This window comes from Macaca nemestrina, chromosome 18 (genome assembly GCF_043159975.1).
Source record: "Macaca nemestrina isolate mMacNem1 chromosome 18, mMacNem.hap1, whole genome shotgun sequence".
NCBI lineage: Eukaryota > Metazoa > Chordata > Mammalia > Primates > Cercopithecidae > Macaca > Macaca nemestrina.
In genome coordinates, this window is record NC_092142.1 from 11,377,895 (window position 1) to 11,392,654 (window position 14,760).

The window sequence follows — 14,760 nt, forward strand, 5'->3', positions numbered from 1 at the left end:
AATACCAGTACCCCCAATTCCAGTGAACATACAGGTTTTTTTTTCTTGTCTTCTCCCATCTTAGATTTGTATGTTTCTACTTGTACTCTGAGAGCCCTGACTCCTAACAACATCTGCTTACTGATTTGCCCAATCCTATAATGCATCTAAAAGCTTCAGAATTGCTTTACTTACAGTTGTTTATTGCTTAAAAAAACGAACAGTTCAGGATGTTTTTGCAATTTTCCCTCCGCCATGCCCATCCCAATGCTTTACTTATCCCCAAATTGAGGATATATAGCTGAGCACACTAAGTCCTCACTTAACATCATGGATAGGTTCTCGGAAACTGTGACCTTAAGGGAAATGATGTAGAAAGAAACCAATTTTACCATAGGTGAGTTGATACCAACAGGAGTTAAGTTCCTGTGGCATATTTCTGGTCACAGAAACATCATCTAACTTGTAAATAAAGGCCCAAAACACTTCTAGCATTAAACATTGAAATAAATGTGAGCTGTACATACACTTAAAGATTTATGGGTCGGGCGTGGTGGCTCACACTTGTGATCCCAGCACTTTGGGAGACCAAGGCGAGTGGATCACGAGGTCAGGAGATCAAGACCATCCTGGCTAACATGGTGAAACCCCGTCTCTACTAAAAATACAAAAAATTAGCTGGGCATGATGGCACATGCCTGTAGTCCCAGCTGCTCGGGAGGCTGAGGCAGGAGAGTGGCGTGAACCTGGGAGGAGGAGCTTGCAGTGAGCCGAGATCATGCCACTGCACTCTAGCCTGGGTGACAGAGCAAGACTCCGTCTCAAAAAAAAAAAAAGAAAAAAGATTTATGAAAACATGTAAGATAATTACTTACCCAATTTTTGGTGAATTAATAAGTGAACAGCAGTCATGGTGGTGGTGGGTTAAATCAAGGAATAAATGTTTGCAAAGTGAAAATTGTAAGGAGCACCTCCTGCCTGCACGAAGTTCAAAAACAATCACAAATCTGTTAGGTTTGCTGAATGCTTTCATACCACATCATGTATTGTCATGTATTTGTATTATTGTCTGCTTTATGAATTGTTATTTGACAAGCATTTGTATTCATTTGTTTTCCAACTCGTGTATTTCCAGTTCAGGGTCTTGTATGGCTAGAGCCTGGGTACCTCAGGATGCCAGGTGGGAGCCAACTCTGGACAGGATACCATCCTGTTACAGGGCACAGTCACACGCCCCACACTCACTCAGACTGCATCCATGTAGACACGCCAGGGGAACCTAAGGTGTACATCTCTGGGATGAGGGAGAAAACCAGAATACGTGGCAAAAACCCATGCAGACATGGCAAGAACATGCAGATTCCACATAGACAGTGGCCGGGGCTGGAAATCGGTTTTTTTCTTTCTATTCTCATCCATGTTATAATGCAACAATGTTTAATGAAATGATGTTATTCAAAGATCTGCTGTATTGTGTTCATAAGCTACTTGGATTAGTCTTAGCATCCTTCCTTTCCCCATTGAGAGTGGATTTGGCATTCACTTAAAATAAATTTCGATTTAGGCCAGGCATGGTGGCTCACACCTGTAATCCCAGCACTTTGGGAGGCTGACTTGGGCGGATCATTTGAAGTCAGGAGTTTGAGACCAGCCTGGCCAACATGGTGAAACCCCATCTCTGCTAAAAATACAAAAATGAGGCCAGGCGTGCTGGCTTACACCTGTAATCCCAGCACTTTGGGAGGCCAAGGCGGGCAGATCATTTGAGGTCAGGAGTTTGAGACCAACCTGACCAACATGGTAGAACCCTGTCTCTACTAAAAATACAAAAAAATTAGCCAGGCATGGTGATGTGCACCTGTAGTCCCGGTATTCGGGAGGCTGAGGCTGGAGAACCCCTTTAGCCCGGCAGGCAGAGGTTGCAGTGAGCCAAGATCATGCCACTGCACTCCGGCCTAGGCGATGGAGTGAGACTGTCTCTCAAAGATAAATATTTTAAATAAAAATTTAAAAATGAGCCAGGCATGGTGGCGCGCACCTGTAATCCTAGCTGCTCGGGAGGCTGAGGCAGGAGAATTGCTTGAACTTGGGAGGCAGAAGTTGTAGTGAGCTGAGATCATACCACTGCACTCCAGCCGGGGCAACAGAGAGAGACTCTGTCTCAAAATAATAATAATAATAATAATAATAATAATAATAATAAAAAGATTTGGATTCTTTTTTAAAACTTCCAGTTTAGGGTTCTTCCTTCTCATTCTCATTCATTTAATTAATTTTCCTTTTTAAAATGCATGGAATATTAGCAAACTCAAAACTATGCAAAAAGTTATATTCAAATCCTCCGTTCCACATCCCTTTCATTTCATTCCTGCCATCTATTATAGATAACCAACTTGATTGGGTAACTGAAGTATCCTTCCTGTGTTTCTTTCTGTAAAAATAAGCAGATTTGTGTATGTTTTCCTCTCTTCCTTTCTTACACACAGGATAGCATATGTGTTCCTTCCACTTAGCAGTATCTCCGGAAATTACTCCATATCAGTTCTCATATCTTCTTCATTCCTTTTCACAGCTGCACTGTGTGTATGTACCATAGTTGATTCCATCGGTTTGTTATGCCTGGGCATTTAGGTAGTTTCCATTATTTTGCAATTACAAATAATACTGCAGTGAATATCCTTGTGCGTGTGCATGTTCCTACTGCCAGAGGTGTGTCTTGCACATAAATACCTACAGGTGGGCTGCTAGGTTGTAGAGCATAATAGTGAGTTAAACTTTCCTTTTAAGTTGTATTTAAGTGAAAAACAAGTAAGAGTTCAAATAAAATGAAAAATAGTACAGGTAACACAGAGACGTGACAGAGATCATAAAAGCAAGCAAGTAACTGAAGTTTGAGCAAAACGGGCTGAACTATTGCTTCAGTCCCTTCAAACTCCAAATAGGATCATAACTGAGGTTCAGTCAGAGACCCCTGGGAATCCAGCCTCAGTGCCTGAGTCCCGGCCTTGGGGACCATTGGTGGAAATCTGTATCCACATAGCCCACTGAGCTGCTTTCCTTGGTGGCAGCAGTGTGGCACCTGCACCTTGGGAGGGAGGCTGGCCAGTGACAGCAGGGACAACTGGAGTTGGGGCCCAGAGTGGCACAGAACCATGCCGACATTCAGATGTAGCACTATGAGGGGGTTCCCTGTGGCCCTGATCATCAGGAGAGGTCAGGTCCTCTTTGATATCCTCTTCTAAAGATGATACTCACTTTACAGCAGTGAGAAGCTGGGGATCCCTTTCCCCCAGAAACCTGCTACCGACTATTCCCATGCCCACATAGCACTTTGCATAGAGCTTCAGGGAGCTGGCAGACCTATAAGGGTTGTTTCAGTACCTATAAGGGTTGTTTGGATAAAACTATCAAAAAGAAGGGCAAGAAACCTTTCCTTGACATTTGAAGATCTGATCTGCATTCATCTAGAAAATTAAGTAGAGTCACTCACTCTACAGCTGTGCTAGCTGGATGAGGACTGTGAGGTGCAGCTGTGGGCACAGGTGTCACAGCCAGGGTTTGGAAATCCCATTTTGTGTGGAGAGGCCCATGTGGGCCTGGTTCTGCACCCAGACGTGACATGGAGGTTGGGGGTGAGGAAGGGGGAGCGGTCCTGGCTTTGCTGCTGCATTTCCAGCTGTGTTAAGAGTCACTGTACTTCTGGGTTTCTGTGCACTCGTATTCAATATCCGGAGTTGGACCAACCGGTGGTTTTCAGGCAGTTTTGTGTGAAGCCATAGAATTCCAGAAAGGGGCCTCTGTGGAGTGCACCAGGGAGCCCACGGCAGTCAGAGGCATTTGGTGCCCACCACCCTTTCCTGGAGCAGCTCTGCGCTCATCTGCAGACTGTGGTGGGATGCCCTGGAAAAATGCCCTTCAAATTAGTGTTCAGCTGCTTGAAAAAAAAAGTTGGATGAGCTTGGTGCTGAATTGTCTTCACCCTCTTCTCTGCTCCAGAATTCTTCTGGTGTCCAACGAGATTAAGCCAGAAAGGGTACAGCTATGTCATGAAGCTTGGCCTCCAGGCCAGGGCACTGGGGCTTGGCCCTGTAATCTTAGGAAGTACTTGGAGCTGAGTTCCCACTGTGTCAGCCAAGCACAGCAGAGCTGAGCCTGGGGAAGGAGAACTTGCAGCTGTAGGGGAGGTGGGCCTATGCCATGTCCTCTGCCTCAAAGGGCAGAGGCCAGAGGCTGGGAGACGAGGAGGAGGCTGGCCTCACAGGCTTGCTTGGGAGTCTTCAGATGTCTGATGGCAAGTCTTGTTAGTAAACACAAGCAAACATACCTATGACATTTAAGCATACATCTCCCAAATATGTGTAAACATTTATGTATTATAAATTATATATGATTGTGCTAGTATTATGGACAGTATGAAACAAAACAGATTTTAAAAGATGAGAAGCATTAAAAGACCTATTGCCTAAGGAATCATCTTGCATGCCCACTGAGGTCCATACCCACTTTGGAGACGACCAGGGTAGTTGGAGGGCACTAAGCGCCTGAAGGAGGCTGGTGGAGGTGAAAATGGGAGAAAGGAAAGAGTGATGTTTCCCAGACAGCAGTCTGCACCATATTCCAGCTCTTTTTTTTTCTTTTTTTTTTTTTGTTTTTTGAAACAGTCTCACTCTGTCACCCAGGCTGGAGTGCAGTGGCCCAATCTTGGTTCACTGCAGCTCCCACCTGGGTTCAAGCGATTCTCATGCCTCAACCTCCCGAGTAGTTGGGATTACAGGCACCCGCCACCACACCTGGCTAATTTTTGTGACAGGTTTTTACCATGTTGGCTAGGCTGATCTCGAACTCCTCAAGGGATCCTCCTGCCTCAGCCTCCCAAAATGCTAGGATTACAGGCATGAGCCTCCACGCCCGCCCACATTCCAGCTCTTAGCCATCTCTGTGTACTATTTGCTCTGCTGTTTACTGGATAGCTTTCTTTGAATTGACTCACTTGGTTTTTTCCCAAAATTTAGCCTTATTCTAAGCACTAATATCCACAGAAGGCTTTCTGTGCAGCTAGAATTTTCTTCTAATGCACATAAGTATAAAACTATGCAAACAAAGCATTTGTCCACACACCACTTAGAAAGCACTGTTGGCTCCCACCTGTGTGATAGGGCCCGCCCTGTGGGAGACTCTGATCTTTGGCATCTGACTTCAGATCAGATGGGAGGGAAGGGGGATGGTGAGAGTGAACCTCACATAGGGCCAGGGCCCATGTGGATATGGCAGGGGGGTTGCTTCTCCATGCCAAGGGGTGCCTGCAGGTGCAGTCATGCCTAACAGTCTGGGGAGAGTCTCTTGGGGCATGAGATATCTCCCCACGAGAACACTTTGTGCCCACGTTGATCGCAGACTTTTTTGGGGAGTGGCCCACCCCCCCTCAGACCGCAGCCACCATGAATCTTTGCCACCCGGGCATGCTGCCAAAACTCGTGTTGGGCTAGACCAGTCATTCATTTATCACTTCAAGAGATATATATTGTGTGCCTACTCTGTGCCAGACACTGGATTAGACAGTGGAGAACAAGACACGTAAGACAGCTACAAAGCCCCTGTTCTAGTGGAGGAAGGCAGACAGTAAGGAAGCAAAACAATGGAGAATGGAAGAGCCAAGTCGCAATAAATGCTATTAATATAAAGTGAAATCAAGATAAGGGGGAGGAAGGACAAATCTCCTTTACAGAAGAATGCCAAATAATTTATGGAGATATGTAAAGACGTTTCAGAGCCTAATGCCCCATTCTCTAAGTGTGGCCTATGTTTACTGACTTTCTTCCACAGAGTATGGTATGGAAGGAGGAGGAAAAGTGGCTTCACAGTGGCGAAAGCTGATGAACATTAGCTTGGCCAAGTATTGGAGATTAACATCAATAGTCATAAGTCATATTGATAGTATGTGCCCTGATAGGATGTGATGAGAAGGGTACTTCCCCTCTGTGGTCCTCCTCGTCAAAACCTGTAGCCCCAATAGCAGAAAGACATCGGACAAACCCCGATTGAGGGACTCTTGAGAATGCCTGACCGGTAATCCTCAAAATGTCCAGGTCATCACAAGCAGGGACAGTCTGAGAAACGTCACATCCAGAGGAACCTAAGAATGAGAACTCAATGTAAAAGGGATCCTGGAACAGAAAAAAAGACATTGGGAAAAACTAATGAAATCTGCCCAAAGTGTGGAGTTGAGTTTAGTTAATAATAATTTTTTAAGAGATATATATAAAAAAAAAAAAAAAAAGCAGGTGAAGTCCGGTCTGGTGGCTCACGCCTGTAATCCCAGCACTTTGGGAGGCCAAGGTAGGAGGATCATTGGAGCTCAGAAGTTTGAGACCAGCCTGGGCAACACAGTGAGTCCCCATCTCTACAAAAATTAAAAAATTAGCCAGGTGTGGTGGAACTTACCTGTGTTCCTAGCTACTCGGGAGCCCAGGTGGTCAAGGCTACAGTGAGCCATGATCACACCACTGCACTCTAGCCTGGGTGACAGAGCAAGACCCTGTCTCAAAAAAAAAACTGGTGAAGAGGGCATCCAGGAAGATGTCTCCAAGGAGGTGACATGTGAGCTGAGCCTTGAATGATGTACCCCAGTCACACCTGGCTAGGAGAGACCTGGGGTGAGAGCCTTCCAGGCAGAGGAAACTACTGTGTAAAGGTCCTTGGATAGAAACAAGCTTGGGCCAGGCGCGGTAGCTCACTCCTGTAATCCCAGCACTCTGGGAGGCTGAGGCGGGTGGATCACGAGGTCAGGAGATGGAGACCATCCTGGCTAACATGGTAAAACCCTGTTTGTACTAAAAATACAAAAGATTAGCCGGGCATGGTGGCAGGCGCCTGTAGTCTGCTACTCAGGAGGCTGAGGCAGGAGAATGGTGTGAACCCAGGAGGCGGAGCTTGCAGTAAGCAGAGATGGCACCACTGCACTCCAGCCTGGCTGACAGAGTGAGACTCTGTCTCAACAACAACAAAAAAGAAACAAGCTTGGGATGTTCAAGAGATAGTGAGAAGCCCAGCACAGCTGGAGCAGCGTGAGCCAGCCAGGCAGGGATGGCCGGGAGGTAAGGTCAGAGGTGGACTGGGGCCAGGCCATGTGTTTGGATTTCATCTTGGGAGTGATGGGTAGGCATTGGGAGTTTTGAACAGAGGACTGACACGAGCTAATTCCTTAAAATCGTTTGGGTTTGTGTGGAGAATAAATTGGGGTGGCAGAAGAGGTGGCCGAGGTCCCTGCATGAGCCAGCGGGGAGGGAGACCGTGGCAGAGGCTGTGTCTGAGCCCAAGGTATGTGTTCACATCCCTCTACAAACAGAAGTGCAGGTTCACATTTTGCCACCTCTTTTTCCCCCTGTATGTCTCCCGAAGGTGGGGAAAAAGATGTGAACTCTGAGTTCCGAGGGCTGACTGAAAGTCTACGCCGCACAGCCAAGAACTCTGTGATGGGGACACCATACAGCCCAACCCTCGTCCATCTGTAATTCAAGATATTGTCTTTGGTGGTTCATAACTTTTTCTGAAAAATAAAAATGCACACCATGCTTAAGTTGATTGCTACAGGTTACCCTTGTTTAATGGGGAGAAAAATAAAATGAGGTTCCTAATCTCTCTTTGCCTTCCGGAAGTTGTAAGTGGAAAAGGAAAACAAAAGGCTTCAGTCACATCAGAGCTTTCTATTAAAAATGTAAGCAGCTTTAGGCCGGGCATGGTGGCTCACGCCTGTAATCCCAACACTTTGGGAGGCCAAGGTGGGTGGATCACCTGAGGTCAGGAGTTCGAGAGCAGCCTAGCCAACATGACAAAACCCTGTCTCTACTAAAAATACAAAAATTAGCCAGGCGTGGTGGCGGGCGCCTGTAATCCCAGCTACTCAGGAGGCTGAGGCAGGAGAATCACCTGAACCCGGGAGGCGGAGGTAACAGTGAGCCAAGATCGCGCCACTGCACTCCAGCCTGGGTGACAAGAGCGAGACTCTGTCTCAAAAAAAAAATAAGAAAATGTAAGGTGCTTTAGAATATTGTCAGTGAGGATGATTATGTTTACCAACCACATATCGTCTCTTCTCTGCTGCCTCAAATCCTTTGGGAAGGAAATGTGGTATCAATAAAGTAAAAAAGGCCATTTTAAATTCTTGAAATAGAATAAATGATTGCAATTTGTGTTTTGTTATCAAAAACAGGAACACGTTTCTTGATGTTCCTGCGATGAATGGAAAGACAGGCTCCGGCCTGTGTCTTATTTCCACCCCAATGTGTCACTGATGTTCAGGTCACTGCTGTCGGACATGTACTTGACATGTTAGGAGTCACTTATGCATATTTATTCTCCAACATGAGCATGTGTACAAATCTAGGGCTGCAAAGCTGTCTAGGCTCATCCCAGTCTCCATTTTGGCTTCCAGAGATCGAGATGGTGATCATGGAGCGTAGCAAGCTCTCAGAGCTGGCCGCCAGCACCTCCGTGCAGGAGCAGAACACCACGGACGAGGAGAAGAGCGCCGCCGCCACCTGCTCTGAGAGTGCGCAGTGGAGCAGGTAGCTGCCCGAGAGGCCGATGCTGAGTGCTCTCTCAGGGAAGAGGAGAGGGCTCAGTGCGGAGGTCGAGCCCTGGGGCCAGAGCCTCTTCTGTCCCTCAGCCCGACCATGCTGCCTCCCTTTCTTTCCCTGCTTCTCCAGCTCTGGCCACCCAGAGGCATGGGGACAGAGCCATCACTCAATACTGTAATGCTCACTCCCTTACAAAGAGATTCGCCAGGATAGCGCAACTCTCCCTGCCCCGCTCCTGGCACTTTGGAGCTGGGCTCCGTCTAAAGGACATGGGTTGCTTCATATTGGCTGCCCCTGGAAATGCTCTGCTGTTCCGAGGAAGGATCCCCTCAGTAGCTGGGCTTGGATCTCGTTGCCTGGTTCATTCCCTCCCCGGTACACACATACACATACCCCATCTATAGGGCTCGCCCTCTTGACTCGGCCCGTGTGAGTTAGTGCTGCGATCCACCTTTGACTTTTTGCCTGATTATTCATTTCGGTGATGGCCATCTGTAGCTACATCTTCTTAAACCTGGGTGACCCCACATTTCCTGGAACCTTGCCATAGCATGAGCCCCTTTACAATGGGATTGGAGGGAAGGCTACTCCCAGTGTATGTGGGAGCTGGTAGCAGGGCTTCTTCATTTCAGAGTTATTTCTTTATCTTATAGCCCCACTGCACAAACCCCTGCAACAGCCTCCTGATTAGCACTACCCTCCTGTTCATAAATGCACCACACCAGGATTTCTCTGTCAGCCTGTGAGACATTCACTTCCTCAGCCTCTAGAGAGGGCTGGTGGAAATACACCTCCCACCCCCGGCATCCTCTTTAGTAATCCAATTTCAAGTGAAGATGTGAAGTCCACTAATTTTTTCCCTCCATATCTTATTTGTCTCTTTGCTTGGCAAATGTTTCAATGACTTAACAGATGGGATTAATTTTTATCAGATGTGCAAGGGAGCCATTTTTAGTTTTTGCTAAATAAAAAAACAGTGGAGTACAAAGACCTTTTAGATTTTGCTTCAGAGCAAAAAATGTAACTCCCAAAGCTCTGAAAATTAAGGAAGTCATTCTAAACACAGAAGGTTGGGGACCACCTTGGCACAGCATTCTTTAGACTGTAAATAATTAGAAGAGCCCCAAATAACCAGTAGTGGGGTGGTGCTTAGGCAAAGGAAGAGGTATCTGCTTAATAGAAGATCAAGCCAGGCATGGTGGCTCACACCTGCAATCCCAGCACTTTGGGAGGCCAAGGCGGGAGGATCACTTGAGCCCAGGAGTTTGTGACTAGTGTAGGCAACATAGTGAGACCCCATCTTTACAAAACAATGAAAAAGTTAGCCGGGCATGGTGGCAGGTGCCTGTAGTCCTGGCTGCTTGAGAGGTGAGGTGGGAGATTGCTTGAGCCAGAGAGGTCAAGGCTGCAATGCACTATGATTGCACCACTGCACTCCAGCCTGGGCAACAGAATGAGATTTTGTCTAAAAGAATGTAAGTTGCTGCTTTTAGGTGAATACTGTCATGATGTGTTCAGTTCCTTAGGATCTGATACATGGAAACAGAGGACATACTTTTCATAGTATGGTAATACTGTAGCTTTGCTAATAGAAGAAAAACACCCATGTATTCCTCCCGCCACCAAAAAAAGGGCAAAAAAAATCAGACCAAAATGTTATGTTTGAATATTGGGGTTGATGACTTCTTTTTTTCTGAATTCTGTTGGAGAGAAGGGTTTTCTTAGAGTTGATTGAGATTGTTCACTAACTTTGGGCATCTTGAAGCACATGGCTTCTAATGGAAGCTGATTCAGTTGCCTTGAGTTAGGCCACGTGCAGGCCTGAGAACCTCCGGGCCAGATCTCTGCTAGACTCTGAAACTGAATGCCAGCGTAGAGACTGGCCCAGGTGGAGAGCTGCTTTCTCCTTTGTCAAGGTATCGAGATGCAGCTTGTAAGAAACTGCCACTGCCCTCTGTCCCCCCACTTCCTGGCAGGGAGGCAGAAAGGCAGGGAGGCAGGGGTGGGAGGAAAGGTGGCCGTTTGTTCTCTAGGCTATGAATTGGATCTTGGCATTGGTCTACTTGCCTCAAGAAACAGCATGGTAAAAAACAGGCTGTTCTTATATTCCCCGTATATTATCGGCTCTATCTGCATTTGGGGTTAAATATAGGCCTAAGAAACTTAAGGCTTTCAAAACATTGTTTCTTTTCTTAAAAAAAAAAAAAAAAAACTTTAAAATTATGAAGTATGCACAATCTTAAAAAGTGTAAAGAAGGGGAAAAAAGGTCTTCATGATACGAGCATTCAAAGTCAGTGGGACTACCATTTTGGTTATTTCTCACCAGTTTTTTTTTTTTTTTCCCGATGTGAACTTTCTGGGAATTTCACCCTCCCTTCTCCCAGAAGCTTGGACTATATCATGTCTATAATTTTGTATTCCTCCTTTTTTTCCATCTAATCTCAATCCCCAAGCAACCTTTTCACCTTAGTCTACCCTGTGTAAACAAAACGCTTAATGGCTTTATGATACTTCATCTCGTAAAAGATGGTACCCACCCAGCTATTGGCATTTGGTTATTCATATTATTCCCAAATGAAAATATGATCCAAACTTCATGCAGCCGATTTACAAGAAAATGTTATCCTACTCCTAAGTTTGGAAGTGTTACTGCTGGAGGCTTTCAAAACCCAAATCTACACATGGCAAAACTATTAACACATCTGAAAGGCGGTGCCCCATCTCGGGCTGTGGAGAAATGGGAACGGAACATAAATGTCCCCTTTAAGATTTTTTTTGTTTTTGTTTTTGTGTGTCACGTGTGTGTTTGAAATGTTATGACAAGTACATTTTTTCTTTTTTTTTGCATTTTTCAATGAAATATTTTGTGTCAGATATACATGTATAGAGTCAAACATTCAAAACTGTGTCAAAGGTTATGTAGTGAACGCTCCCTATTTCTCCACAGTCCCCTTTCACTCTCCATAGGCATCCAGTGTTCATTGGAGCTTGGGTGTCTTTCCAAAAATTAAATGTGCCCTTGGTCATTCATGAAGGTGCTCTGTTCTCTTGACCTCAACGTGGCATTCAGAGGGGGTAGCCACAGACAGTCAGAGGATCAGAGCCTCTGGCCTGTGGGCCAGACCTGTGCATATTCTATTCTCCTGGTGTTGAAGAGTCTTTTTTCTGTGAGGCCCTTCACCTGGAAAGGCAGCATTTGGGATGTGCCATTTCCGATATTTGCAGCCTCTCTACAGATCTCACTCGCAAAGCATCAGAGGTGAGAGACCTCACTATCGATTCTTCACAGTCAGAGAAAGTTGGCTTAAGAAATTGCTGGGTCAGGACACTGCCAAAGTGAAATCATGAAGTAGTGCCCTTGGTATATTACAAATAGAAATCAAATAGCAGCTCCCATGCATTGGCACCGTCCACAGCGCCTGGCCCTGTGCTAAATGCTTTTCAGTCTTCATTGTGCTTGAATCCTCACAATAATCCTGCGAGGTTGGAATCCACGCCATACAGATGGGGAAATAGAGAGGTTTTATGTAACTTGCCCAAGGGTTTGCTGAATAAAAAGCTAAAAAGAGGCAGAACCCGAATTTGAACCCAGGCAGTCTGGCACCAGGGCTCATGTTCTTGAACTTGTTTGGATTGTTGTTTGTGCCTTGTTTGATATCATCACACTGTCCTGTTTTCTTCGTTGTCTTCTGACACACATCACTTTGCAGTGATGTTTGTCTATTCTGTCTCTACCAGCTGACATGGGAGCTGTGCTGTGGGGAGTTTGTATAATTGATTCCCTGTGTCTGAAATACCTGGTGAGTGATTGTTGTGTGACTAAGCAAGCAGTCTGTTCCTTGGTCAGGTTCCCCTCTGGATAGTAGCTTTCCTGGGCAGAGCCTATCTCTCATTTGTCTGTGTTCTCAGTGCCTGGTGCTGGACCAGGCACACAGTTGTGGCCTGGTCAAAGGCAGCTAGTCAAAGAGCTGTGTCAAAGGCAGCTAGCACCCCATGTGCAGGTTAGAGAGCGGAGGTGTTCACCCATGTGCATCACAAGGTTCATATATGCCCCTCCTCTTTTCCAGACCCTTCCTGGATATGGTGTACCATGCCCTGGACAGCCCGGATGACGATTACCATGCTCTGTTTGTGCTCTGCCTCCTCTATGCCATGTCTCATAATAAAGGTAAGACCCTTGCCTTGCCTGACTTCCTCACTGGGCCCTGCATATGCATAGCATCCTTCCCCTCTGCTGCATGGAGGACGAAGAAAGGTGCTTTCTGTACAGAATTTCCTTTCTGGTTTTGGTGGTCCTTTTTGGTGTTGACTCCCACTCCTCTTTAGCTTCATTAGAATTTCTCAGGTGTTTTTCTGCCAACTGAAGCCACAGGAATTGGTTACTCAGGCAGTGTGGGGGAAGGTGACTTGACTGCCTAACCCAGGATGACTATATTCACCCTGTGGTTTTCTTTTGACCCCTTGATTTACAACTGACTTAGCATCCGACCTCTTTCCTAACATCAGAACTGAAATCAGTCAAATTGTAATCTTGGTTTTGCTATATATAACACTTGGTGTTCTTATTCTGGGTTCAGAGCTGAAATAGACCCTGGGTGGACTTTGTGGAAGCGTAGGTTTCCTTTCTGAAGAAAGGTGTGGTTCTCTGGCTTCCCCTGTTGAGGCTGCTTGGCCAAGATCCAACTCCCATGGGGTTGACAGGTTTTGTTAGGATTCATTCATTCACTGCCTTGCTGCCGACTCCTGGGAATAGTCACTGTTGTTTGCCCACCTGGCTTGACATGGGCATGTTCTGAAACCTCCACATCAGAATCTCTTCAAAGAAGAATTCAGGAATATTCCTTCTAACACCTGCCAAGAGCTGGGCTTGGAATACAAAAAAATCAAGTGATGTTTTAGTAGGTTTTTTATAAGCTTATTGGGGAGTAGATAGAGTTGGGTTTTACTAAGATAGCCTATAGCTAGAGGCGTTAAAACATACATGATATAACCAAGTTTGTGCGTTCTTAAATCATTAATCATGATAAATAAGTCGATTGGTGGCAGAAGAGTATATAGTGAAAAAAGTCTCCCACCTTTGACCCCAGCTGTCCTCTACAAAGGCAGTTCCCGCTACTGGTTTCTCTTGTGTGTTTTTAAAGATAGCCAAACAAACCCAAGTAGGAGTATATATGGTTTTATTTATATGACTGCCCACTTAGCTGTAAATGGAGATATCAATATTGTGCTTTCTACCTTGCTCTGCTCACATCATCATGTTTCAGCACATGGGTTCACGTCCATAGAGAACTGCCATTCTTTTTTATCAATGTGTGAGCAAATCATAGCAAATCATAGATATTAAGGATATTTGCATCTGTGTTCATGACTGATACTGGTCTGTAGTCTTCTTGTAATTCTCTTGTCTGGTTTTACTATCAGGGTTATGTTCACCTTATAGAATGAATTGAGAAATATTCTCTCCTCCTTGATTTTCTGGAGGAATTTTTGTAGTATTATTTCTTCCCTAAATATTCCTTAAACCAGTGAAGCCATCTGAATATGGAGTTGTCTTTGATGGAAGGTTTTTAACCACTCAATTTCTTCAGTAGGTATAGGGCTTTTCAAGGTTATGTATTTCTTCTTGAGTGAGCTTTGGTAACCTGTGTCTTTGAAGGAATTTGTCATTTCATCTGAACTGTCAAATGTATTGGCATAAACTTTATGATATTCCTTTATTATCTTTTTAGTATCTATAGGATCTGTAGTGATGGTCCCTCTCTGATTCATGGTATTGATAATTTAGGTCTTCATTTTTTTTCCTAATCATTTTGGCTAGAGGATTATTAATTTTATTGCCACCCTCTATTGTTCTGCTGTTTTCGATTTTATTGATTTATGTTCTTATGGGTTTTTTTTTACCTTCTGCTTCCAATTTAATTTACTTTTTGTTTTATAAGTTCTTATAAAGAAGCTTTAATCATTGATTTTAATCATTGATGGAAGGTTTGATCATTGATTTTTTTAAGCAAATCAGCTTATTTTTTTAAACTAACATACCATAAAATTAACTCATTTTTGTATTTAATTCTGTGAATTTTGGGATATGTATGGATATGTGTGAACACCACATAATCAGGAGATAGTACAGTTTCATTATCAGAAAAATATCCCTCAGGCTATTCCCCTTCCAGTCATTGATTTTTAAACCTTTCTTCTCTATGA

At 44.9% G+C, this 14,760-nt stretch overlaps 1 protein-coding gene across 6 annotated transcripts in view; it reads left to right on the forward strand.

Moving 5' to 3' along the window:
* Window positions 1–14,760, forward strand: part of LOC105467772 (C-type lectin domain containing 16A) — a 240,001-nt gene that overhangs the window by 68,748 nt on the left and 156,493 nt on the right. For all 6 annotated transcript variants that reach the window (XM_011717473.3, XM_071084122.1, XM_024788485.2 and 3 more), the window contains 2 exons: window positions 8,411–8,543; window positions 12,624–12,724. In XM_011717473.3, the coding sequence (XP_011715775.1) occupies window positions 8,411–8,543; window positions 12,624–12,724 (234 nt within the window). The remainder of the gene's footprint in view (window positions 1–8,410; window positions 8,544–12,623; window positions 12,725–14,760) is intronic.